The 24,768-nt window shown below is 34.7% G+C and overlaps 2 protein-coding genes and 1 long non-coding RNA gene across 9 annotated transcripts; 1 reads left to right on the top strand and 2 right to left on the bottom strand.

The window, feature by feature from the left end:
- On the bottom strand, nucleotides 474-1,156 carry LOC18602675. The gene is made up of 2 exons (XR_001927454.1): nucleotides 1,038-1,156; nucleotides 474-738 (listed from the first exon to the last, which is right to left on the bottom strand). It is a non-coding gene; the product is annotated as an uncharacterized LOC18602675 (long non-coding RNA).
- LOC18602676 lies at nucleotides 2,263-7,613 on the bottom strand. Of its 5 annotated transcripts, none has more exons than XR_001927539.1 (13): nucleotides 7,458-7,613; nucleotides 7,259-7,370; nucleotides 7,115-7,178; nucleotides 6,509-6,610; nucleotides 6,326-6,390; nucleotides 6,104-6,202; nucleotides 5,728-5,807; nucleotides 5,425-5,641; nucleotides 4,902-4,957; nucleotides 3,986-4,114; nucleotides 3,663-3,846; nucleotides 3,145-3,490; nucleotides 2,263-3,042 (listed from the first exon to the last, which is right to left on the bottom strand). XR_001927539.1 is itself a non-coding variant. In XM_007034205.2 (13 exons), the coding sequence occupies exons 1-12, from the start codon at nucleotides 7,517-7,519 to the stop codon at nucleotides 2,679-2,681; spliced, it is 1,293 nt and encodes a 430-aa protein (XP_007034267.2). In that variant the 5' UTR covers nucleotides 7,520-7,613; the 3' UTR covers nucleotides 2,263-2,584; nucleotides 2,650-2,678. The 5 variants fall into 5 exon arrangements, 4 of the variants coding, with proteins under 4 accessions (XP_007034267.2, XP_017974983.1, XP_017974982.1 ...); XM_007034205.2 differs by lacking the exon at nucleotides 3,145-3,490 and having other exon boundaries at nucleotides 2,263-2,584; nucleotides 2,650-2,801; XM_018119494.1 differs by lacking the exon at nucleotides 3,145-3,490 and having other exon boundaries at nucleotides 2,263-2,604; nucleotides 2,650-2,801.
- Nucleotides 7,930-24,393, top strand: LOC18602677 (beta-galactosidase 9). Of its 3 annotated transcripts, none has more exons than XR_001927538.1 (19): nucleotides 7,930-8,221; nucleotides 8,691-8,786; nucleotides 8,900-9,012; nucleotides 9,205-9,271; nucleotides 10,130-10,222; nucleotides 11,061-11,204; nucleotides 11,430-11,518; nucleotides 12,415-12,520; nucleotides 12,746-12,833; nucleotides 12,974-13,095; nucleotides 13,922-14,125; nucleotides 14,946-15,172; nucleotides 16,523-16,638; nucleotides 16,852-16,949; nucleotides 18,084-18,194; nucleotides 20,291-20,401; nucleotides 22,197-22,425; nucleotides 22,605-22,953; nucleotides 23,861-24,393. XR_001927538.1 is itself a non-coding variant. In XM_007034212.2 (19 exons), exons 1-19 carry the CDS (start codon nucleotides 8,033-8,035, stop codon nucleotides 23,999-24,001), a joined length of 2,673 nt encoding a protein of 890 aa, XP_007034274.2. In that variant the 5' UTR covers nucleotides 7,936-8,032; the 3' UTR covers nucleotides 24,002-24,393. The 3 variants fall into 3 exon arrangements, 2 of the variants coding, with proteins under 2 accessions (XP_007034274.2, XP_017974980.1); XM_007034212.2 differs by having other exon boundaries at nucleotides 7,936-8,221; nucleotides 22,197-22,405; XM_018119491.1 differs by having other exon boundaries at nucleotides 8,154-8,221; nucleotides 8,655-8,786; nucleotides 22,197-22,405.

Genomic DNA, 24,768 nt, shown 5'->3' on the forward strand with positions numbered 1-24,768 from the left:
GAAGGAAACTGAATATTTTCACATTCTTAAAAACACCTTTTTTTTTGTTTTCTTTTAGGTTGATTTCATATTGTTTATTCAATGAGATTAACAGAACAACAGATGATTTTATATTTTCACATAAAACAATTATTCATGCCTCAACATTCTTAATCTCCATGGTACCATCCATAATCTTAACTAGCAATTCATGATTCATTTGAGGTGGCTCAGAAATATCATCAATTGTTTTTTGGCACAACAAACCCTCTTAACTTTCGTGTTGTAATTATAATTGGTGTTTGTGATAAAAAATTACGATTAAAAATAATTATAATGGAAAGTATCTCTTGTTTTTACGAGTGAGAATCTATTCATTATAATCAAAATTACATTTTTTTAACATTGTGCTTACGACTAAAAGTAATGATTACGATCAAATACACACAAATTATAATACTAATCAAACCGTAAACACACAATAACAAACGGTGTTGATTCAAACATTAATCATTTTGGATTGTAAACATCCGTTTATTTATAGGTAGCAAAAAGATGCATATAATAAACTAAAAATGAATTAACAAGGGTGACGACAAATGCAAGTATCATTGGGTGCATTGATGGTGTAGCAAAATCCATGAGCATCTTGCCCATATTTCATCCTGCAACTGTTGAAGCATTCATCTATTGCGCAACCTCCTCCATGGCCAAGTACATCACAACTGCCGATAGCATTTGCCATCCTTGACTCATTGCCTGTGGAAAATAATGTATATATAAATGGATCAAAGCCTCACAGGGTGAAAATATTTATATATAAATTTAAAGTTTTAAAAAACCTACTTTTCATTATTGAGAGAAGATATTGTCTAGAAAAGATACAATTACACTTCAAATATTCATGGAAAAAAACATAAATAAAGAATCAGGTTAAGCATATTATAGGGCTTTGCTTCAAGTTAAACCTAAGTGGGTTTGTCTCTAAATATCTTAGTTCAAACATATATAGGATAAAAAAGAACAAAATAATAATAAGCTTTTAATATAAGAATTACCAGCAGAAAGCAAGAGAACAAGAAGGACAATGGCAGAAAATGAAAGGCTTTTCATGACTTAATTCTGTTTAGAATATGCTAGGAATATTAAGAGAGAGTGTCTGAGGAATGAGGTTGGTATGATAGTATGCATAAGTGGGAGTATTTATAGACAATATCTTGAGAGAGAATTTCTATGTAACCTTCCTTGGTATAGTCGATGGTGTGTGAAGGTTGGATTGTTTTACCTCATTTTAATTATAGTGAAAGTATTATGAAAAGGGATGGAAATTGAGGAAAGAATTGACTCGCAGATTTTCTTGACCAATGTGAAATCTGCCCAAATCATTGCTAAGTTGCTAACCATAAATATAATATACAGCCAAACATTCTAGAACTTTCCTCGAATGTTTTACCCCTGGTTAAAGCTTCAATCGTTTACGCGTTAATTAAAATAATTATAAGCTTAAACAACTCGAATTTGATCCAAATCACAAGGAAATTTCTCTCAATTTGTTTTCTTATATTAAATCCCCATTTTCTTTAAATTTTTTTCCTTCATTCACTTTTTGTTGAGATGTCCATTCAATAGATGGAAAGAAATATACCATGCATTAAATGCACGGGCCGTTGTTGGGTATTAAAAATCTTTTTTTAAAAAAAAAGCAATTTAAGCAAATAATCTTATTAATTATGTCAACTTGACAAGTGAAGAAAGAGGGAAAAAAATTTTAATTTTAGTTTATTTTGACTTTCGTTCGATACTTTCTTACTAATATTTTTTAATACACTTCGATCACCATTTATTAAAAATATGAATAGTGACAACGACAGTAAGAAAGGTCTTGAAAAGTAACGAAAAGGAACCAAACTTACCACCGACGAGCGGACCAAAACCCTCGTACACGTTAAAGGCAAATGCTATTGCCCATGAGCAGACAAAAACCTGGTCCAGAGGTGACCACGTGGAGGGCAGAGAGAGTGAAAGAGAATAGGCGTTGAAGCAAGGAGAGAGAAAGAGAGGGGTGAACAGAGGTCAGTGTTTACCATGTGAAGGGCAAACAGACAGAATGAGAAAAGATGTTGAAGCAAAGAGAGGGGGTGCAAAGAGGCCCGGTGTGTTGCACACGGGTCATACTCTAGTGTGTTAAAAGCAAATGCCAGAGTTAATGCTTTCACAATACTTATGACCCTTAGACAATGTTTTACCTGAACTTTCCACATCGCTGCAATGGAGATCTGATCCTGGAGTGCCAAAACTTATTCTCAGTAATTAATATCTTCAAAGTGAACATAGAAACTTTTCGAATCGAAGTCTGTGATCCGTAACTAACATTCCAAATGTGAACATAAAAACTTTTTCAAGTCCCATTTTTTGCACATCTTACTGTGGAAATCAATTATCATAATCATATTACTAGGCATTCTACATGACTGATTTATGCCATGAAAGTTACACTAGTACAGAAGCTACATAACAGAAACATAACTAACATTTCTCTGCGGATGCTTCCAAGATGTATCTTGTACAAGGGTCCGATCCCGGTAATATCTCTACCCATGGTTTCCTGAGAATTTGGATCGTAGACTTCAGATTTTATTAAGTATATGCAACATTGACATTTACGCTTACCAAGTGATAGACAGGCTGCAACATGGTCACTAATCAGAGGCATCATCAGACTGAAGGTCTAGGCGCATCTGTTCTAAGAGTAGCTTTTCAACAGCATCCACAAAGGCTGACAAATTTTGTCGAATGTGCATATCCAAGGAATTTGCCATTTCCTAATGAATTAATTAAGAGAAAAAAAAAAAGAAACTGGATAAATATGGAAATCATCAAATTCATAAGAGCAAAAACAGAAAGATGAGAGCCGAAAAATCCCTTCTCATCCTGTGACAATTGGAATTTTCACCATTCAAAACAATTTCTTTAGGACTTGAACAAGTTAGAAAGGAAGAACCTACAACCACAAGCCCAACTTATTGACATCCAAGCTGACTAAAACAAATCAAGCATGAGCCTCTGCATAAAAGACCATAGATTAAGTAACTAGTTCAACTTTTACTTTTAATTTCTTCTCTATCATTTTACATAATGGATAGTGGAAAATCTTTGTCAAGGTACCTCTCAAAGCCACAAAATCATCAATGATGGAGAACCAACAATCCTAAGCGTAATCAAAATCCTGAGCTGAACCTCCTTTCTCAAACCAAATAACAACTAGTTTTCTTCCTTTATAGCTTTCAAGGTTGTGTAGTATGAATTTATGAGAAACTACAATGGTCCAATGTTCTATTTTAAGAACATCTAGACATCTACTTTTCTGTTTCCCCACATGAAACTAGGAACAGAGAGATAACTAGCATAACAATAAGAAACAACTCAAGTCAACTACGCCTTAGTCCCAAACAAATTGGAGTTGCTACATGTTTCTGTTTACACCATTCTGTTCAGCTAAGGGCTACACCCTCTGAAAAGGCAAAGAAAACAGAAATTAGTGAAAAATGTATTTAAGTTAAACTCAGGTTTTAACTTAGGGAATGTTTCAAGGAGATAAAAGTTCTAAAGGCACTGTAATGTTCCTGGTGCACTTAAAGGCCAAAAAAAACCTATAATAAGTATAAAATAAAAATGCCACTTACCTCAGCCTTGCAAAGTAAGCTCAATGAAATTCCCCTTGAATGATGATCTGAGCTCTTGATGGATAACAATTTCAACGGAGATTTTGATAGTGGCCAACCTTGAGACAGCTTTATGAATGCATCAATTCCCCCAACCAAGTGAGCTACAATTGTCTCATCTCTCTCTAAGTACTCAAACGAATGTCTGCATCAGGGATTATGCAAGTGTAAACAAGCTTCTAATTTTGCAATTTTCTTTCTTCTTCCCCATTTTGGTGGGTGAATAGAAATTAAAATTTTATATGATAAAGTGCAAAAGTGATCAGCTTCTTTTAACCTCTCACCTTGATTTATTTGTACTCTTCACTATAAATCGTCTCAAAGTACTTAGGATAATCCTGTCCTGTACTTTTCCCACAAACCACTCCAATGAAGACTGTGTCTGCTGCACCATTAAGTTAGAGGATAGCTGCCTGCAACATTTCAGTAGATAATGCCCCCTCAATAAGGTAATTCAAATTATAGACAAACATTTTCAAATAGGACAAAAAGTTGATTCAACAGAACTACATGGTTGGTGGATTAAGGCACAAGAAAAAATGTACCTTTACATAAATGTGTATACAACAATTATTGCAAACAGCTCATCAAAAGTTGGCCAGAACTAGATATTAGCAGCATTACTTTTAGAGCACAAATAACAAGGGTAATTAAAGCTTATGATTAATGGTGACTGCCCCGGAAAATAGGATCTACTATGAAGGGCAAGAAGATGAGTGGTTAAAGGTTGAAATGAGCTAAAAGAAGGTCAAGCAGGTTGCTGTTCCAGGTTAAAAACTCTTCCTGTCAATAAAAACTCTGACTCAAAGTCTGAAAGAAGGATATTGGTTGCTAATAGATAAATTATGTGACGGGACCATAATTTGATAATAACCCTCTAATTGATGGTTGAATAGATGGATATGAGAGGGTTGCAAGGTTGTTTTTAGGGCACATAGCAGTGAAGTTGAGATGCAGGTAACTTTCATTTAGGAAAGTAAAACAGTAAGAATTGAAAGAAGATAAAGAGGAAAGTGGATAGTCCATAAGACGACTTATGCTTTTCTAAGAAATCACACTTAGGGTTTGATCTGTATAAAAACTGACAAATTATATTCCCTTTAACAGCCTTATACCACTACAGATGCACACTTATGCCAAAAAAAAAAAACATATGATAAATTGTGATTCAACCTTAAATTGCAAAACCCAAAAACAAACCTGAAAGACTTTGCATCATCAATGATATCGCCTAAGTAAACATCATTTGGGAACATCTGGACAACATGAACAAGCATTTGAAAACAATTGAAGAAAAAAAATACATATAGAACCAACATGGTTCTTCTTTTGCAAAGTAAGTATTTGTTTTTCAATGCCTGTTTAGCTTGAGCCAAAAAAAAAAAGAATTGACACTGCAATAATGAAAAATCAACAAACTATCACCCATAAAAGAAATACATTATAGTAACTTTTGTGAAAATGTTGATTTTTTTCCCTTTTTCGTAGTTTGATTGCATCAAATGGGAGGAAACTGAATCTTTTTGCATTCTTAAAACCACTTTTTTTTCCTTTTCAGTTGACTTCACATTATTTATTCAGTGAGATTACTTATTTGTCAAGTATGGCCTATGTATCTTTTGAATGTCAAAAGATTAAATTCTTTCTCCATGACAACAGAGATGCAGAAAAGAGCAGACCAATAGGTGATTTCAATTTTTTCACAGTAAACAATTAGCCATACCTCAACATTCTTAATCTCCATGGTTCCATCCACAATCTCTACTAGCAATTCATGATTCATTTCAGATGGCTCAGAAATATCTTCAATTGTTTTTTGGCACAACAGACCCTCTAATTTTGGAATATATGTCTGTAATGACAACCTAATGCAGTTTCCATCAAACCCAATGACTTTCAAACCAGTCAATGCATCTTCAATCTGTTCTAAGGTATCTAATCTGAAAATAAGAACAAAAAGGAACTTAGTGGGAGAAAGTTAAATGATATAGAACACATGTAACTGAAGCAAAAATAATTGAACTACCTTTTGAACATCGAATCAAGATCCTGCAAAGACTTCAAAATTATATTGTTCTTCTCAATCTGACTTTCTAGTTCCATAATCTGAAAGACATATAAAGAAGAATATTTGATGATTAATGAAGTAAAATGTATAGTGCCATTTACTACTCAAAAAATTTTACATAGATTAGCATACAGGCATAATTAATACCCTAATTGAAGATATCAAACATCTAAATCATTATGAAAAGTTGAGAACTTAGGTAGTCATCAAAGATAAGAATTCTTACAAAGATGCTTACAGAGTTAAAAAATCTATTGGTACAAGTATTAAAGTTCAGCCATCAGTTTAAATCCAAAGCAGCATTAAAGAAGTAAGCAAGAAAAAATAAAAGAACCTCAAACTTTTGCTCTTCATTTGAATGCATCAGATTCGATTGATCTTCATCATTCATAGAAGAGTCAAGGCATGGGTCCTCTTCTACTCTCTCCATACCCTACAACATAGAAGAAAATAAAAGGCTAACTGTTAAAATAAGATTTCCAAATTAATATCAAACTGAACACCTTTAAACCCTTCAAGACTGCTTCACATAATGAAACAACATAGGAGAATCAACCTGAGATGCAATAGAATCCAATGCATATTTCAAGCCTTCAAGATTGCCTTCTAGTATATTTGATTCTGTAAAGATACAAAGAAGTCAAAGGGAAATCAGGATGAAACAAAAAAACAGAAAAAGAAATAGAACATGCATGAATAGTTGCATGAGAAAATCAAACCTATGTCAATGCAGCCTCACCTTCAATATGGTTTCTTGAAAGATCCTCAATTTCGTTAGAAATCTTGGCACTTTCAGCCTCCACTTGATTGAGCTCCTCTTTCAAATGTGCTAGGTATTCATCTGCATGAATAAAAAAGCACCAATCTAGAATCACTACAACAACTTCTTATAATTCTTATCTTTCCCTATGATGTTGCTTTCCACGTCAATTTTTCATTTCAATTTTCAAAATGCACCATTTCATTAATAACACATTAAACATGCTATCAGATAATGCATCATAAACTTAAAACCAGTGCCAAATCATCCCAATTCTGTTCCGTAGCTGAAACCTCATTATTATCTAAAGACCTTTTTAAATTGCATACAAATCCAGATTTTTGGTAACAAAAAAAAAATTCCAACTTTGTTACTAAAACTTAGCAACCGTAACACCGATACAAACACTGAAGCAAGCCAAACACATAGTTAATACAATAACCTCTTAAACCCAGAATTCAATTACCAAAAAAAAAAAACTGACGAAATATACTAACACAAGGGTTGGGTATTTTCTTTATGTTCAATTGTACATGTATATATGCAATTTATTTAACAAAATTAACCAAAAAAAAGTAAACATACCCAAATCTTCAATGCCTAAAAAACCCACATCAGAATACTCTTCAATAATTTGCTTCACTTTGCTCTGCATAATCCCACTCTTAAATTATACCAAAAAAAAAACCCAAAATTGTAACAGAATATGTAAAAGAAATGGAAAATCACCTCAAAATGAAGACTGCAATCTTTGAGCAACTTCTCGGAGTCCAAAGAGAGCGCTTCACCCTCATCCTTATTTTTATCAATACGATGAATCTCTGAAAGCTCATTTATTCGGCTAAAAAGAAAAAAGAGATTAGAAAACAATTCCAAAATGAAAATTATTCATACCAATTTACTTCACAGTACGAAAATAGAAAGACACCTGCGAATAGAGTGAAGATCGAGGGCTTCTGATGATGAAGAGATCTCCATTGGCTCTGCCATTTTCTTTTTAAATTTTCTTCACGGAAATGTTTTTCTTTTTGGTGTAATCTAATCTCCCGCCTGTTTGAGGTTTACTGGCAGCAGTTGAAGTTGTAAACATTCAAAAGGGAAAGTGAGGATATTTATTTGTTCGGGCCGGAAATGGTGGCATTGGGCCCACTTTGAAATAACAGGTAGGCCTTGCTTGCACGTGGACACTCGACATTGCAAAATCGTTACCAGGAAAAATAAAAAGTTCAAATTTTTTAAATCCCTTTTATTTTTTCTTTTCAAAGTTTTGATTTTTTTATTCTTACTTTCATGGGCTTATCCGGTTTACAGACGATGGGAAAGTCGAACCGGTATAGGTAACTGTCCTAATCCGGAAAAAATTAAAATACAATTTATCGGAAGTTTCCAAGCTGGTGGCACCTTCGTCGACACTCCACTCTCTCTCTCTCTCTCTCTCTTTTTCTCTCTGCGTTTTTATCAATCATCTAATTCACTCTCTTTCTCTCTCAGTAAAGAGTGAGGATGATGGTTTCGGAAAAGAGAGCTTTCGTTCAGCTCCTTTCCTTGTATCTCTTCATCCAATTCTCAGTCACCGCTGCTAAGTTTTTCGAACCATTCAACGTGACTTACGACCACAGAGCTCTGATCATCGATGGCAAACGCCGCATGCTCATCTCAGCTGGAATTCACTACCCTCGTGCCACTCCTCAGGTACCCTTTTCTCCCCTTTAATGATCTTCAACTCTTAAAACGATGGTTTTTCTTTCAAGTTTTTGACTCTATTAATGTGTTCCCAACTTGGGATATTAAAAAAAAAACTGAAATAGAAAGGGAAAATGATCGAGTGCCATGATATATTCCAAACATGAGACTATTTAGTTGGAAGTTCAAGTTGCAACTATTTTTTGAACTAGAGGTTTGAATACTTAGGTTTAAAAAGCTTAGTTTTTGGACAAGCTCAAGCCTCTTAGGCATGCTAAGTTTTCATCTTGGAATTCTTTCCTCAAGAAGTAAGAAACTCTACGTTTTTTTTAATAGATTTCTGGTGCTATTTGTATACAGTAAAGGCAAATTAACCCGTAAGTGAACGTTTTACTGTTTTATGATTATTTAATTTTCCATCATTATCATTTATTGTTGTTAGATTGCCTTCCTTACACCGGTAGCATAATATTATCAGATGTGGCCTGACCTGATTGCAAAAAGCAAAGAAGGTGGAGCTGACGTGATTGAAAGTTATACATTTTGGAATGGGCATGAACCCGTTAGAGGACAGGTTTGTGTAAACTCTTTTGCAGCTACTCCATGGTAGTAACTCAGACAATTAACATTAATAGGCTTATTTGTTTTCGCTAAAATATTAATATTTCCTGTGAGCTGCTTGTTCAGTATACTTTTGAAGGAAGGTTTGATCTTGTCAAGTTTGTGAAGCTAGTGGGAGACAGTGGACTTTATTTCCTTCTTCGCATAGGTCCTTATGTTTGTGCTGAGTGGAATTTCGGGTCAGACTTTTCTTTCCTATTTTAATTACTCAAATTATTCTCTATTTTTTGCAACTATGCATTCATTATCATGCTGCTGGATTGAAAAACTTTTTAACACCTCAATTTTAGTTCTGAATGAAGCCAATCGTATTACTTACAAAAATTTGTTTTCCTTTTATTTCCTGCTTATTGTGGCTAATGATCTTACAGGGGATTTCCTGTCTGGCTGCGTGATGTCCCTGGCATAGAATTTCGAACAGACAATGAACCTTTTAAGGTATGGGGTTCCTATGAGTACAAGCATATAGAAAATTGTTTGTTGCTTTTGCTGATGATTGTAAAATACAAAACTTTTCTATATGTTATAATTCTAAAATAGAATATTTTAGGTTACTTTTAGCATGCAAAACCTAAAAGGTATAGAAATTTCTTATCAACTTAGAATCTTTCCCATGGAATTTAGGTGTTTTCTAATGCTAGTTCTTATATAAATAGGATTAATGAGAGACATGCTAAAAATACATATTCAAACATTGTTTGTCACAAATAATTGATCAATGTCAGCAGCGGTTTTGCGTAATGCACTGTTAGCTTGTGGTGGACTCTGCCTTAAACTGAAGACACTTTGATTGTTTTTCCGGATTTCTTCACTTTGAAAAGTCCTTTAAGTTTAACGTGCACACATGTATTCTATAAAAACTAGTTTTGACGACATTTGATCTACAACTCAATTTTCATGTTGGGTCACTTTCTCAACACTTGTGTTAGCAGATTAATAGTCAGCAAATTGCTTGGTCTCTCATACTCTCTTCTTTTATTTATTTATTTTATTTATCTTCATGTGTTTGAGTGGTGGCATGTTTGTAACCTTTGACTGCTATTAATACCAATTTATCCTTTCTAAGTTTCCTTTTAAGTTTGACTTAGTATATATACTTTAGTAAGTTCTTGTTTTTATCTTGGTCAAATTTTGCTAGAATTCATGTTTTAGAATAATTTCTGGAGGTTAACAAGTAAACTTCTCAAAATTTGGTCATCTATTTGTTGCTGATCGTTGAGATTTAAATTTGTATCACTGGCCATAACAGCTTAATTTCTTCTCTATCTTTATCTTTTCTGGTTTTTGTTTCTCCAGAGGGAGATGCAGCGCTTTGTAACAAAAATTGTGGATTTGCTGCGGGAGGAAAAGCTCTTTTCCTGGCAGGGTGGTCCTATAATTCTGTTGCAGGTTGTAATACAATTGAGAACTTCGTTTTATACATTATATAAATTAGTTGTTTAGAGGTCAAATAAGGCCCTCAACTATGACTGATTTTCAAAAAATCCCTTTAATGCTAAGGCTAGTGTTATTCTTGTTCTCAAGACGATTTTGCTCTTAGTAGAACTTATTATGTCATGTGAAGGTCTTAAAGTTATTTATCAGTAAACAAAAATTACCCAAGGCCTTACAAATCTGACTATCAGCTATCAGGACAATTTTGTCTTAGTAGAATTTATTAAATTATTTAAAGACTTTAAAGTTATTTATCAGAAAACAAAAAAAATTCAAATTATAATTGGTATTAATCTCATTTCTTCTGGTTGATTTGGTATCAGAGCCAGAGATATATGTATTTGTATATGTTAATAAATCTTATACAATTTTTTGGTGTTAACATGTGGTTAATTTTTATGCAGTATAGAAAGCTTAAACTTTACTTTGAGGGACTAAAATAGATTAAAACTAAATGTTACGGAGCAGAATAAATTTTGTGAACAGAAATGACAGTAATTCCATTTTTAAGGGACTAAATAATTCCAAACTATGGGTGTCTTAGCTCTTTCAGTGGGAATTTTACCCCTTGACAATCATGAAATTAAGTAGAGACTCTATGGTATGAAATCTATCATTTACAGACCTTGCATCCACTGATTTTGACCCTAAGTTATATTCTGAAGAACATCATCCAATCTAATGAACTAATGCTGATTCCAATTCTCTCTCAAATCCATGTGCATCCAAAGATTGGAACAGGAAAATGCTCTCTTTCGCAAAGATTTCTATAACTTAGATAAAAAATTTTCAGATTGAGAATGAATATGGAAATATGGAGAGGTCATATGGCCAGAAGGGGAAAGATTATGTCAAGTGGGCTGCTAACATGGCTCTGGGTCTTCGTGCTGGCGTTCCATGGGTGATGTGCAAGCAAACTGATGCTCCAGGTGATATAGTAAGGTCCTTACCTTTTATTCTGTGGTTGAGACATTGAGTTTCTTTGAAATACTTCTGCATATTTAATCATGGTGAAATCTATGAACAAACAACAAGTAGCTATTATTTTTGTTTTTCATGCCTTGCTTTGTTAAAATTTCTAATATGTTTACAATGCTAAGATTTGAATCATTAAGTTGTGTTTGTTCTTTCTTTATCTTTTTTTGTTTGTTTCCTGTTGCAGATAGATACCTGCAACGATTACTACTGTGATGGTTATAAACCAAATTCCCCTAACAAACCAACGATTTGGACAGAAAATTGGGATGGATGGTATGATCATGCCTAATGATTTTAGTTGTTTCATTTTAGTACTCACTGTAGTTCCTTTCTTCTTTTGTTGTGCTCTTTTTTCTTTTTCTTTTCTCTGTTTTTCTTTTTTTTTTTTCTTGGAAGGGGGGAGGGTTGTGGAGGAGGCACAGAAAATTTTATGCAGCACCTATAAAGGACATAATTTTGACTTCTCAGAACTAGAGGGGGTGGTGAATGCCACATCCTTGTGGCTAAGGGAGCTATCATTTATTTGCTCTATATTGGAGGTGTTTGAATTAGTGATAATTGCTACAATTACTCTGGCATTAAGTATTTTAAAATCCAAATTGGCTGATATTTTGATAGCATTTGTAATAAGTGGTGTCATCACATTAGTTAAGTTTAGGGCTTCTTGTGATCTTTTTGACAGGTAAGCTTCTCCACCCTTTGCCAATCAGTTTTAGGTTTGATGCTTTAATGTCTGGGTTATTGTTGCTTCATTTGTTCTTTGTGTATTTTGCATGTTTCTGTATTCTGCATGATATATCCCTATGATTCAGTTGCTTTATGCAGCATAAACGTGAGGAAGAGTTTTAAGTTGTTTATTTCTTGCATTGGTTAGATATGGGGTTTGTTGTGGACTTCTATTTATGTTGGGCCTCTCTACCTATTGCAAGTGGTTTTAGGTTTGATGCTTTGACAAGTAGAATAGAATAACCATGCTTTTCAAGCTACTTTTTCCTAATACCTAATAAGTTGTATACATTTCAATTGGATATGCCATTAGGTTACTGTAACATAATCAAAATTTTTTTCTTCTGCCTTATTTGTGAAGCTTTCTCTATTGTTAGCTATCAGATTTTGCACTGTCATAAGTTATGAGCAATCGTTTCTTATTTTTACATTCATCTTTGAAGGTACACATCATGGGGTGGAAGATTGCCTCACAGACCTGTTGAAGATCTTGCATTTGCAATCGCACGTTTTTTTCAGCGTGGAGGGAGCTTAATGAACTATTATATGGTACAATAGTTAACAACTGAATATTGATTTAGATTGCTCCATATATGTAATAAATTATATATTTTTGCTAAAATGATGTAGGAAAAATCTTAGCATTTGTAAGGCTGAGTAGGAGCTAGGGTTAGGTTTTACCTGAAGCAGCAATATTTTATGGTAAAGTGCGTATAACATTATTAGGTTATCTGGTCCAATGCTACATTTTGACAAGCCTGGTGATGGTTGCAGTATTTTGGTGGGACAAACTTTGGTCGTACTTCTGGAGGGCCCTTCTATATAACTAGTTATGATTATGATGCTCCAATTGATGAATATGGTAGGTGAAACAGGAAAAACACAGAAATCATTAATTGGTAACTCTTGGTGATTGAAGCTTAAGTACTTGCTCATAAATCTAAGATCGAATATAACTGGAACATTATTGTCCAAAACTGAAGATGCCTTTTTGTCATTTAGGTTTGCTGAGTGAGCCGAAATGGGGACACTTGAAAGATCTTCATGCTGCCATTAGGCTCTGTGAACCTGCTCTAGTTGCTGCTGATTTACCTCGGTATATGAAATTGGGACCAAAGCAGGAGGTTTGTGCTAAGAGGGGTTTTTTTTTTTTTTCCTATTTAACTTCTTGCTGCACTGTCCTGTGTCAATTAAATATTTGATTAAATAGTTCATTCTAGGTTGATGTGTCCATTTGGACTTTATATACTAAGAGAAATATATCTTGTTCTTGTGTGCAAGTTACTTCAGCTTGCAACTAGTAGCATTATCACTGTATTAAGGTTGCATTGTTAGAGGTTGCAATAAGGTATGTCAGTTTGATTGGGGTCATTTTAGGTTCAAGGCAGATCTGGTTTGCGTTGTTCCTTTTTGAGTAATCTTTTTTTTTTCTTTCCCTTCCCTTTGCTAGAGATGGCAATCAGTTGTTGGTTGTTATTGGTTGGGTGTTGACTTTTGAAGTCAATCCAGGTTAGATCAAGTTGGATGGCTTGTTTGGCTGGGGTCAGCTTTTGCCACATTTATCCTTTTCGAACATGATCTGGTTAAGAAAGTTCAAGAAAGAAAACGTTTACAGTTTAATCAAGACTTACAACATGCTAGCTAAACGTTCAACTTAAATCCTATACAAAAATGCCATTCATCAGTAAGTCATCAGATATCTGAGACAATGTTGTGTGACAAAGTTGCACTTAGGTGATTCTTGAAATGTTACAGAACACTAGTACTGCAGCATAGACAGGACAAAACACCAAAAAGGAAAAATAAGGGCATTGAGGAAACTTCTTTTTTCTGCAAACAGTTTTTATCATAAATAATACTGCTCAACTGCAACTGTTTCCTCTATTCTGGAATTTTTTTTCTTGTTTCTAGTTTTACATCTGATTTAACCTTAGTCATAACCACATCCAGGCACATTTATACTGGGCAAATATCCAGACTAATGGTCTGAACAATACTCTTTCTGAAAGCCAAAGCGTGTGCTCCGCATTTCTTGCAAATATTGATGAGCATAAAGCAGCAACTGTAACATTCCGTGGTAAATCATACACCTTGCCACCGTGGTCAGTGAGCATTTTACCTGACTGCAGGAACACAGCATTCAACACCGCCAAGGTTTGCTTTTCAACTTTAGAAATTTGAGTTATCAATGAATGGTGAATTGGTGATATGTCTGTGCAACAAACACGTGCTTGTTTATCTATCTGCCTTAATTGCTAGATATGAGTGCAAGACCCAATTAATACAGTCCTCTATGAATCATCTCCCGTGTAGGAGGACTCAAAATTCTCCCACTTACATCTACACATAAAAAATGTACATCCATTTTACATTATGATGCTTTCTCTGTTAAAAGATTCTGGCCATTGTTGCTGTATCAAATTCCAGGAAGATGCCATTGCCACTCTCTTTTCTGTCTCAAATCATGACATTCATGCATTACACAGCTTCCACTAAAATAGTCTGCTTTAACAACAAACTGAGAATTCTGCTCAAGTTTGCTAGCTTCTTCCCTCATTTGTCAAGAAAAACTTACTCCTTTTTATTTTACAAACTAGTCTTTAAATTGGTATTGCAGTTGCAGTTGAGATAAATGAGATGAATTAATTGAAAACAAATGTAATTCTTGTTAATAAAATTGCAGGGAAACCCAAGGGATACACTAAATAACTTTTTCTTCTTAGATGAAAGTACTAAAGTGTGATTGACAGTCATCCGACCTGACTTTGTTTATGTGGAAAGCAAGTTTCATTTAGAAATGAAAAGTTTTCCTTCTTGTAGATGGAAATGAAAATGACGATATAAGCCAGCTGAAAGTGCTGAATTTTCGGCCTATGACTTGATTTAAGTTTTTTTGCCCCTACTTGGATAAAAACGAAATTTTAGTTTCCTTCATATGTATAAGTCCTCTTTCTTCTTTTATATGTCTGAACAGGTTGGAGCACAGACCTCCGTGAAACTGGTAGAGTATGCCTTGTCTCCAAAAATATCTGTACCAGAATTAGTGATGACCAAAAATGAAGTTTCCAGTATCCCAGAGTCATGGATGTCTGTAAATGAGCCAATTGGTATATGGAGTGTGAACAACTTTACATTTCAAGGCATGTTGGAGCATTTGAATGTGACAAAGGATGAATCTGACTATCTGTGGCATATGACCAGGTTAATTATCGTCTACTCTTGGATTTTTCTGCAATAGTATCTGATTTCTGGAAGAAAAAGAAAATATAGGATTTATCAGGAAAAGAATTTTCTCTGGTGCAACCATGTTTCATTTTTGGTGAAATTTTCATCAAAGAGGATTTATTTGTGGTTTATTTTTGTGCATGGCTCTTATGTATTCATTTACTAGGACCATTTTGACTCCAATCACCATGACTCCATTCTAATTCATCTTTCATTTTTCTGTTTGGTTATTGTTTTTATTAAATTCCCCTCCTTTCAGAAGAAATTGCTTAAGGACAATGACATTTGAGAATCCCTTTCGCATGTTGTCTCATTAGTCTATTGGCCAAAAATGTGTGTTAAAATTTTTTTTGTTTAGTTTACCCTGGATCCACTACATTTGAGAAGTTAGAAGATTGCTTCCTTTCCCATTTTCCTTTTCTTTGACAGCTAATAAATTTGGGAGATGGAGGGTTATATGACTATTTTTGTCATCATTATTCTGCTTAATAACAAAAATTGCATATATTATAAGCTTTGTCTTTGTACCATCTCTCTCTTGAACATTTATTAAGTAAACTGATTTTCAACATTACACTTGACATTAGATTTCACTAGTTCTCTGTTACGGTCCCTTGAAACGGATCGAGTTATGGGTCAGTCTGTGGAAGGGTTGGGTTTAGTTTGAGGTAAGCTGGGTATTTGGGTGGAAAGTTTCTTTTTTCAACCTATGTTTGTAATGGTGGCTTGTTAGAGAGAACCTGCAGATCTCTTGAGTTTTAACTACTCAAAACTTGAATAGATTCTGAGCAACCTTTTTTATTAACTTCACTGTCCTTTAAATACAGCTTGGTGGATTAACCTTCCTTAAAGGAAGGAAATAAAGTGGAAAGGTGTAGACACAACCTCCAACAACTTGAAATGGAAACTACCACTGACAATAAAATAGGAACAACAATGAAACTGTTAACAATAAACTGCCAGCAGTCAATATGTTGACTTAGTCTATACTTCCCATGTGTGAATAGCTTGTAAACTAAGGAATTATCTGATGTGCTAAAATTCTCTTTAGTCAGTATGTTAATAAAGAAAAAGTATTTTTATGAATAAATCTCATTTGGGACTTCCAGATGAGCAGAAAGCATGAGTAACATAGTATCATTTCTTTTCGGGTAGGGACAGGGAAGGGCCTGGAATTTATTTGACTATTATTGGCTCCATTATTTATATTGCAAAAAAAGTGGTCGATTTTTAGTTTTGCTGATGGTAATCACTTGACTAAACATTCTAGTTTCGTTTATATTCAATTCATCATTGATGCCTCTTTACTCTATATCTGGAATGTAGAATATATGTTTCTGATGAAGACATCACATTTTGGGAGGAAAATCAAGTTAGCCCTACACTTGTTATTGATAGCATGCGTGATGTATTGCGGGTATTTATTAACGGACAGCTTACAGGTAAAATTCTCATATCGTTATTATATTCTAGTGCTTGCATGTCCATGCACGTGCATGTATCTTCTCCCTGCCCTTCACTCTTTAATCTAAATATAGACTGTATTTCCTTTTAAAAACATGTGTTTATTGAAATTCTTGTCTTTATAAGTTTTAATACATCTCAGAACTGAAGTTTTCACTAATATGTATGATTCTATGCTTCTGGAACTGAAGGCAGTGTAAGTGGTCACTGGGTCAAGGTGGTCCAGCCTGTTCAATTTCAGCAAGGTTACAGTGATTTGATTTTGTTATCTCAGACAGTTGGTTTGCAGGTAAAACCTGGTTATTTTCTTCCCAGTATCTGAATATCATCTTTTAAAATTCTTGTAATGGTTTAGCGGAATAATTGTCTCCAAGGTGCTGCCTAGCATAATGGTAAAACCTTTCTAGGATCTTGAAGCTAAGGATTATGGTACATGATAGCTACCTTTGTTTTTTAGATGTCATGCCAATCATATGAGATTGGTATTTAAAGGAGACTGATTAAAGAGAAATATGCCTGATTAGAAGATTATTGCTAGAGCTCAAGAGGAAGAGAACTGTCTCACTGCCTGATTCAAGAATCAACACCCTGAGAACTCTTACAATTGGGTGTTTGGTACTTGAAATACAGAACAGAACAAATTCCAATGTTCCATTTCTTGTCATCCCACTCATCCCCTCCCTGCACCCAAAACAAAAGGGGGGAAAAATAAGCCTACCCTGGGCCTCATTTTCTAGAAAAGGACTAACTGTTGTTAGGTGTGCCTTTAAGGATTTACACTTCTTTGCATATTTTTTTGCTGTGAAGGATTGGAAAGAAGTAAAAATCTTCCTCCTGGCCTCATGATTGTCATCTATTGGTATTCAAATTTTCAGTTGCCAATTCATAAATCATAAATTAGCTTTGAAGGACTGTTATTAAGCTTGTCTCTAATCCTTCATCCACATTTTTTTGTTCATTGGCTGCAATGAAAGAAATGGTTTAAACTGCTAAATCACTGGAATGTTCGGGAATTGTATTTGTAGTGTTGTGGATGTTTGATTAGTGCCTGAAACTGTCCATATATAAGTTATTTACGAAGTTTCTCATGCTCACTAATGTTTCTCAAGTTGGGGTAGAGCAAACTATGAGATCAGCAAAGAAGTAAAAATTTGATATTCTCAACAAATCTGTCTTCTTCCAATTTAAACATGCAAACCATATTCTGTTGGACTGAAGCAGGTTCTTGCTCTTGGTTCTTTCTGAAATGTGCAACATATCTTGGTTCTTATTGATTTTAGTGATTTCTTGGCATTTTATTTGCAGAGTGTTGTTAGTCTCAGCAGTTTCTCGATTTTAGATTTTCATTAATGACTTGTCTCAAATGGAATGGTGATTATATATCTATAACGTCGTAGCACTAAATTTTGCAATGATGATACAGAACTACGGTGCCTTTCTAGAGAAAGATGGTGCTGGGTTTAGAGGCCAAATTAAGCTTACTGGATTTAAAAATGGGGATATAGACCTTTCCAAGCTTTCATGGACTTACCAGGTTTGTATTTATAATTTTAGCCTACTCTTGTCTTTTCTTTGGGTTATGTTTTAAAACTGTAGTCAGGTAGCCATTTTTATACGCATACACATACAAACAATTTGTTGCTTCATTCATTTCATGATTATTCAGTAAATACTAATAGCTTTTTTGTTTGTTTTTGAACTATAGGACTTCTTTATGATGCTGTTTATGTTTTTGAATATTTTATGGTAAACACAAATGATAAGCAACAAAAGAGGGAGGGTAGAACAGGTTGACACTTAAAATAAATTCTTCACCATCCACCTGTGCTTTGAAAATCTGTTCTGGTGCACAAAAGAAGGGGAATAAATGTTCAACACTGATATAGAGAGCAGGGACAGACAGGGGAATGAGAATATATAGAGGTTTGGTCTAGCCACTTGGTTCCAATGCCTCTCCTCAAGATTTTACCCTCTTGGGAATTGTACCCACTACCTTTTTGAAGCTTAATGATTCTAGTTTTCAGGTGTTAGCTACATTGACCAGTGTTTTAACAATATACCATGGCTCAATGTAATTCCTAAAACCTAACAATATCTCACAAGAGATCAATTCCCCTTCTCACAAAGGATTAGAAGAAAAATACAGAGTAACCCCAAAGAGACAAACATCACAAGGTGGGGCTTCTACGATATGGCTCTCAACTTGAAATAGCTTTCCAAATGTGAGCTCTTTTGATGAGTTTCATGATGATTTGAAAGTGTAGCCTTCTTGGAAAAAAAAAATCAAGCCTCCTTTTATAGTAGATAAGAGAGTATAATTGTTGCAAGAATATAGGAGCATGTTGGGTGCATTTTTTGGCTTTCTGAGTTTTGATGGTTCAGGCTTGAACAGCCACCATGCTTTTCCAGAATAAAACAGGCATAATTTTGATGTCCAATCAGGGGATCAACAGGCATCTTTTTTTTTAATAAGGTTTACAGCTGTCTTGATTGCTCTGATTCTGGTTTCAGTTTCTGGCAAAAAAAGGTTGTTTGGGCTGTCCATAGATGCCAAATCTTATGTTCCAAGAGGTGATATGCCAGGCTTCTGTTATTCAGATCATATGGTCTTGCCTCTGTCTTCTGTTATGATTAACATTGGTTTGTTTCAACAATACAGTCATATCTTGTTGTCCTGTTCTCAACAAAATCAAACGAGCTTTTCTGCTTGCTTATATTTTGAATTTTTTTTACTATCAATCAAAATAATGATGGCTGATCCTTACATAAAATAGAATCTTATTAGACTATGGATTTTCAAAAGCCGATATATTTATTCTAAATACAATCTCATGAGACCATCACATTCACAAATGCGGGTGCATTAGCAATTCTTTTGAGCACCTCTGTCCCAACACTACTTAAAGCCAAGTAAAATATCTCTAGGTTAAATCAAATCTTCTCTTTTTCTTGATGGATTCAACTGATATAGAACTGAGGTCTTTTAGAATTTGGAGCTCACTCAGTGTGGAAACAGAAGTTTTCAAGTTTTGCAGAGTGAGGAAATATCACATTCTGTTACTGCTATGTGTCTCAAAATATAAAAAAGAATGACCAGGGGTATTTCTTATTTCAAGAGAACTTTGCCTCTGCTTAAACAGATCTTGATGGAAGGGGACAATTTTGCTTCAATCATTCCTATGCTAGGACGGTCTGTGTCATGAAAAAAAAAATCTTACTAGCCTTGTATTCTTTGCCATTTGACATCATTAATCATGTATTCTCCCCAAAATCAGGAAATGTATGGTCTTGACTCTTGACCTACTTGATTTTTCCTTGTGCTAATACATTAATTCTATTTGATATGACATGAGGCAATGCATATAAGATTGCATATAAACTCAAAAGTCTGAAGGCTTGTCTTGGATGTGAACTTCTTAAATTTCAAATGATTGAAACTAAGCTGACCATGTTTGGTCATTAAACTCAACTTTGTTTTGTAGATCCGTCACCATTTTGTCGCATAACATCGTTCTGATTAGTCTGTGCCCTGGAATTCTTGAAGTGGATAGTTTCTTTTACCTTGTCATTGTTTCTCCTTAAGTAGAAAAATAATAAGGAAAGCACTCAGTTTCTATATTTTGATTCTAGGTTGGTCTGAAGGGTGAGTTCCAGAAAATATTCACCATAGAAGAAAATGAGAAGGCAGGATGGACAAAGTTGAAGCGTGATGCTACTCCCTCCACATTTACTTGGTACAAGGTAATCTATTCCTTGAACAGTTGTAATTATAATAACACTTACCAGGATGGGATTCTCTTGCATGTTAATCCAATTTATTGGAGATTTAAATCTCATTGAAGCAATAAAGTTTCAAAATATGGTTTTCCTTATTCAGAGGCACTTATAAGGCTCTGTCAAAAGCAGTAGTGTGGATTTGCATGAAATTCGCCTTAAAATACCCCACCTGTTCTCTGATGGAATGGGCTAAGAGTTAAAGTATGTAACTGCTACTGCATAGAATAGAAAGGTAGTCTGGTTGTCTTTCAATTTTAATGGCATATTGAGTCCTGATGAAACATTCTGAACCAGCTCCTCGAACACAACCAGCCCTAATAGAAACCTTTTTTTCCCATTTCCCCCTCCCTTGGTTCCTGCAATATAATTATCCTATTTTACTTTCTTTTTCTCCCTAAATTGATTAACTTTTAGGCTTTAGCTTTTTCAGAGGGATAGAAAGCTGTGAAGATCAAAATTTAGCAATGAAATAAAAGAAGGAAAATAATTCTTTGAGTTCTCTCCTAATCTTTTCAATGGGGAAAAAATCGGGGGCAATTTGTTTTCCAGCATAAGGTATTTTAAGTTGAGTATCTCAAATCTCTTGTCCCTGCTTTTGGGAAAAGTAGAAAAAAGGTTTTCACAACTTAACAATTTGTAATCTATTTATTTCATTGAACTCATTAAGTAGAAATGTAAAATTGAAATGATACTTAAGTACTAAAGAGCCCCTTGTTCTTTTTTGTTCATAAAAATAAGATGGCTCGAAATATCTTTCATCTGATTTTTCTCTTTTACCTAAAACAACAATAAACTAAACCTTTGCCACCAAATAGGCTTGGCTATATGGATGATTCTGCTTCAGGGTGCCCTATTTAAAATTATATCTTCAGAAGCATTATAAAACTTAGGCCTTTTTTGTAGGTTCTATCCATGTTCTCTTTGGTGTTCGTCTCCTCCTCTTGACATTGGTATTATTTAATAAATCACATCTTGTCAGGATGGCATTTGTAGCTCTTCATTAACATGCCCAAACCATGTTTCCTGTGTTTCCTCATTTTCTTCTCAATAAATGCAAACCCCACCTTCTCCCTTATGCATTTATTATAAATTTTATCTTTCCTTGAATGACCACAGATCAAGTGTTGCATTCTCATCTTAGACACGCTTTTTTCTTGCATGTGTTGATGCTTAATTTTTCTAACATTCATTCTCTAGTAACATTGTTAGTGCTATTGCTATCATGTAAAAATTTTCATCAACTTTTGGTGGGATTTTGTGATCATAAAAGACTCCTGCTGACTTTTTTCTCTTAACAAGTAAGAGTGAGAACTATTCTCTTCCTTTTTATGACCTCTTTCCATCTTCTCTCTTTTCTCTCCTCCAACGCACTCATAATTTCATGGTAATTTCTCAATGGCTTTGCTTTTTTGCATCTTTGCTTCTATTTGCACTCTTGATTAATGTTTCTACAGCAATCATGATAACCCAATAATCTGATACTTGAAAAAGAAATAATGGGTACCACCCTTTCTGCTTGTCTCTTATGTACAAATTCTTCACTATTAGGATATAATTTGGGGCATCTTACTTTTTCTATTTCATTCCTGGTGATGTGATCACTTGTGCTCCTGTTGCACATATCTGAATGTATACCATTTTTTTTTCTTCCCTTTTTCTTCTCTTTTTTTTTTTTTTTTTGGAGAAAGGACATTGATCATCTCAGTTTTATTCCTTTGAAGAAAAGTCTACTTACACATTCTATCCCCAATGCAAGCAGGCATACTTTGATGCGCCTGATGGAAAAGAGCCAGTTGCTTTTGATTTAGGAAGCATGGGAAAGGGCCAAGCATGGGTCAACGGCCACCATATTGGAAGATACTGGAATCTAGTTGCCCCAAAAGATGGATGTTCAAAAAGCTGTGATTATCGTGGAGCATATAATCCAAATAAGTGCATGACAAATTGTGGGAAGCCTACTCAATCCTGGTATTATCTCCACTGGAAGCGTATGTAAATCAATGGAAAGTTATCTAACATTGTTGTTTATCACACTATTGTTGGCTTACTATTTGCATGCCATGCTTGTATATGTGATCATTCATTTGCATTCAAAGTTGGACAATTGCAGTGAAAAATGGCATTTAAATTCCACTTCATGATATATTTGCTATTGGTCAATCATCAGGTACCACATACCGCGGTCATGGTTACAGGCAACAAACAATTTACTTGTGATATTTGAGGAAAATGGTGGGAACCCGTTTGAGATTTCAGTCAAATTACGTGTGCCCCGAATTCTCTGTGCTCAAGTCTCTGAGTCCCACTATCCGCGTCTGCAAAAATGGTTCCATCCAGATGTTATTCATGGAAAAGTGTCCATAAGTGATATGAAACCAGAAATTCACTTGCAGTGTGAAGAGGGGCATATAATCTCCTCCATAGAATTTGCTAGCTATGGAACTCCTCATGGCAGCTGCCAGAATTTTTCTGAAGGCAATTGCCACTCGCAAAATTCATTGTCCATGGTATCCAAGGTATATATGTTTATTTATTGAAAAGAAGGTATATATGTTTAAAAAGTTCTGATAGTTGATAAATAATTCCTTGAAATATAATTATAATGAGAAAGAGAGTTGAGTATATAAAAACATGGCAGCTGTTTTGTTAGAAAGACATCGGGTGGGTCTATGCTGAGCTTGAATTGGATGCCTCTGTCTTCTACTAATGTGTTCATTGTGGTTGAAGTGATTTAAGATATATCAAGATTCGTAGAGCTACACATACGTTCCTCCTCAAAGCTAGTAAAGGATGGCATATCAAGACATGCAAATCGCTGAAAAATGGCTAGGAGTATTACTGAGCTTTATTAAGTTCATCAATTAGACAATTTCATGCATTATCTACCTTGAGAACATTTTTCTTGGGTTCCTGAGTGGGCCCTGCCTCTTCCAGAACTACCACAATTGCTAGTTCAAATGACAGCCTGGAAAATCACAGCATTAAGCTACTATCAGTTCATCGGATATAGTTTTAAAAACTATTATACCAATTACCTTTCATATGATCCTCTCATCATTGGAACCTTTTCTCTACTGTATATTGTTAAGTAATCTAGAGCAGTCTGAGGCCCAAAAGGTTCTGTTGTGGAGGAAAACACTCTTTAGCCATAGTACTGTATATTTTTTTTTTTTTAATTGAGAAAAAGGGGATTCGAACCCTGCTCTTAAGGCAGGAGGATTATGCATCAACCAATGAGCTAAATGCTCAGGTGTATAGTACTGTATATTTATGTGAGAAATTTTTACAAAGTGTTAAGTTGTATGATTGTTGCATGCTGCTGAAATATCTACAGTTTGAGGTTTTACCTTTTTTTTTCATTGAATACAATCTTTTCGTTCTTGTCTTTAAGACTTTCGTCTTTTTCTCACCCAACTTTTGCAGGCTTGCAAGGGAAGAAACAGTTGTGTTATTGAAGTTTCAAACTCTGGGTTTGGAGGTGACCCATGTAGAGGTATTGTCAAGACATTGGCAATTGAGGCGAGATGTGTCTCATCATCAACTATTGGAGTCTCCCAGTTCTAAAATCACAAGCAGCTGGTGCAATGAAGATAGTTGTTGACCGGAAACAACCTCTATTTGTAGCCAACCAGTTGTGATGGGCATTTCCGTTACATAATGTGCACAAAATTGCATGCTCAAACCTCTGCTGTTGGGTTCTCCACCCTATTTGTGCATGCAGGTTTTCTGATTAATGTATTTATAAATAAATCGTGTATTATATGTAATAATGTGGCGAACCTCATCTCTCAACTTGGAAAATTGAAGGGGAGAAATAGGGTCAGGTTCTTCAACGATTACTTTAAACCTGGATTCTGGATTGTAATGGCGAAGCCATGTTATTTGATGTTGTGAATCACATGTATATACATGATACTACTTTGACAATCGAATCACGGTAGAATTCTGGCTGCTTCCATCCCTAGCAATACTTCCGTTACATAAACTGGATGTGGAATTGAAACGATGAGCATGCAGTTAACACAAATATTTGTTTCAAATGGTTTCTATGAGAAGTGCTTTGTTGCACGTAATATTGGGTACAGAATTTTGTATGCAACATCATTACACTGCATATAAGCTAAGTCTTTGATTAGGCGTCTTGTAACGCTCATGCAATTGCTTTTGATTCGAGGAAAGAATGAAGAAGAGGGGAATTGACAACCATGGGAACTTCAAGTTCTTATTAATTCTCATCAAGAAATCGAACTTATTTAAAGCTCGAGCTTACAGAACACTTGTAATCACATCTACTCCTTTGGCAGTCTGTGTTAAATCAATTGTAGAGGATA

Source organism: Theobroma cacao, chromosome 4 (genome assembly GCF_000208745.1).
Source record: "Theobroma cacao cultivar B97-61/B2 chromosome 4, Criollo_cocoa_genome_V2, whole genome shotgun sequence".
NCBI lineage: Eukaryota > Viridiplantae > Streptophyta > Magnoliopsida > Malvales > Malvaceae > Theobroma > Theobroma cacao.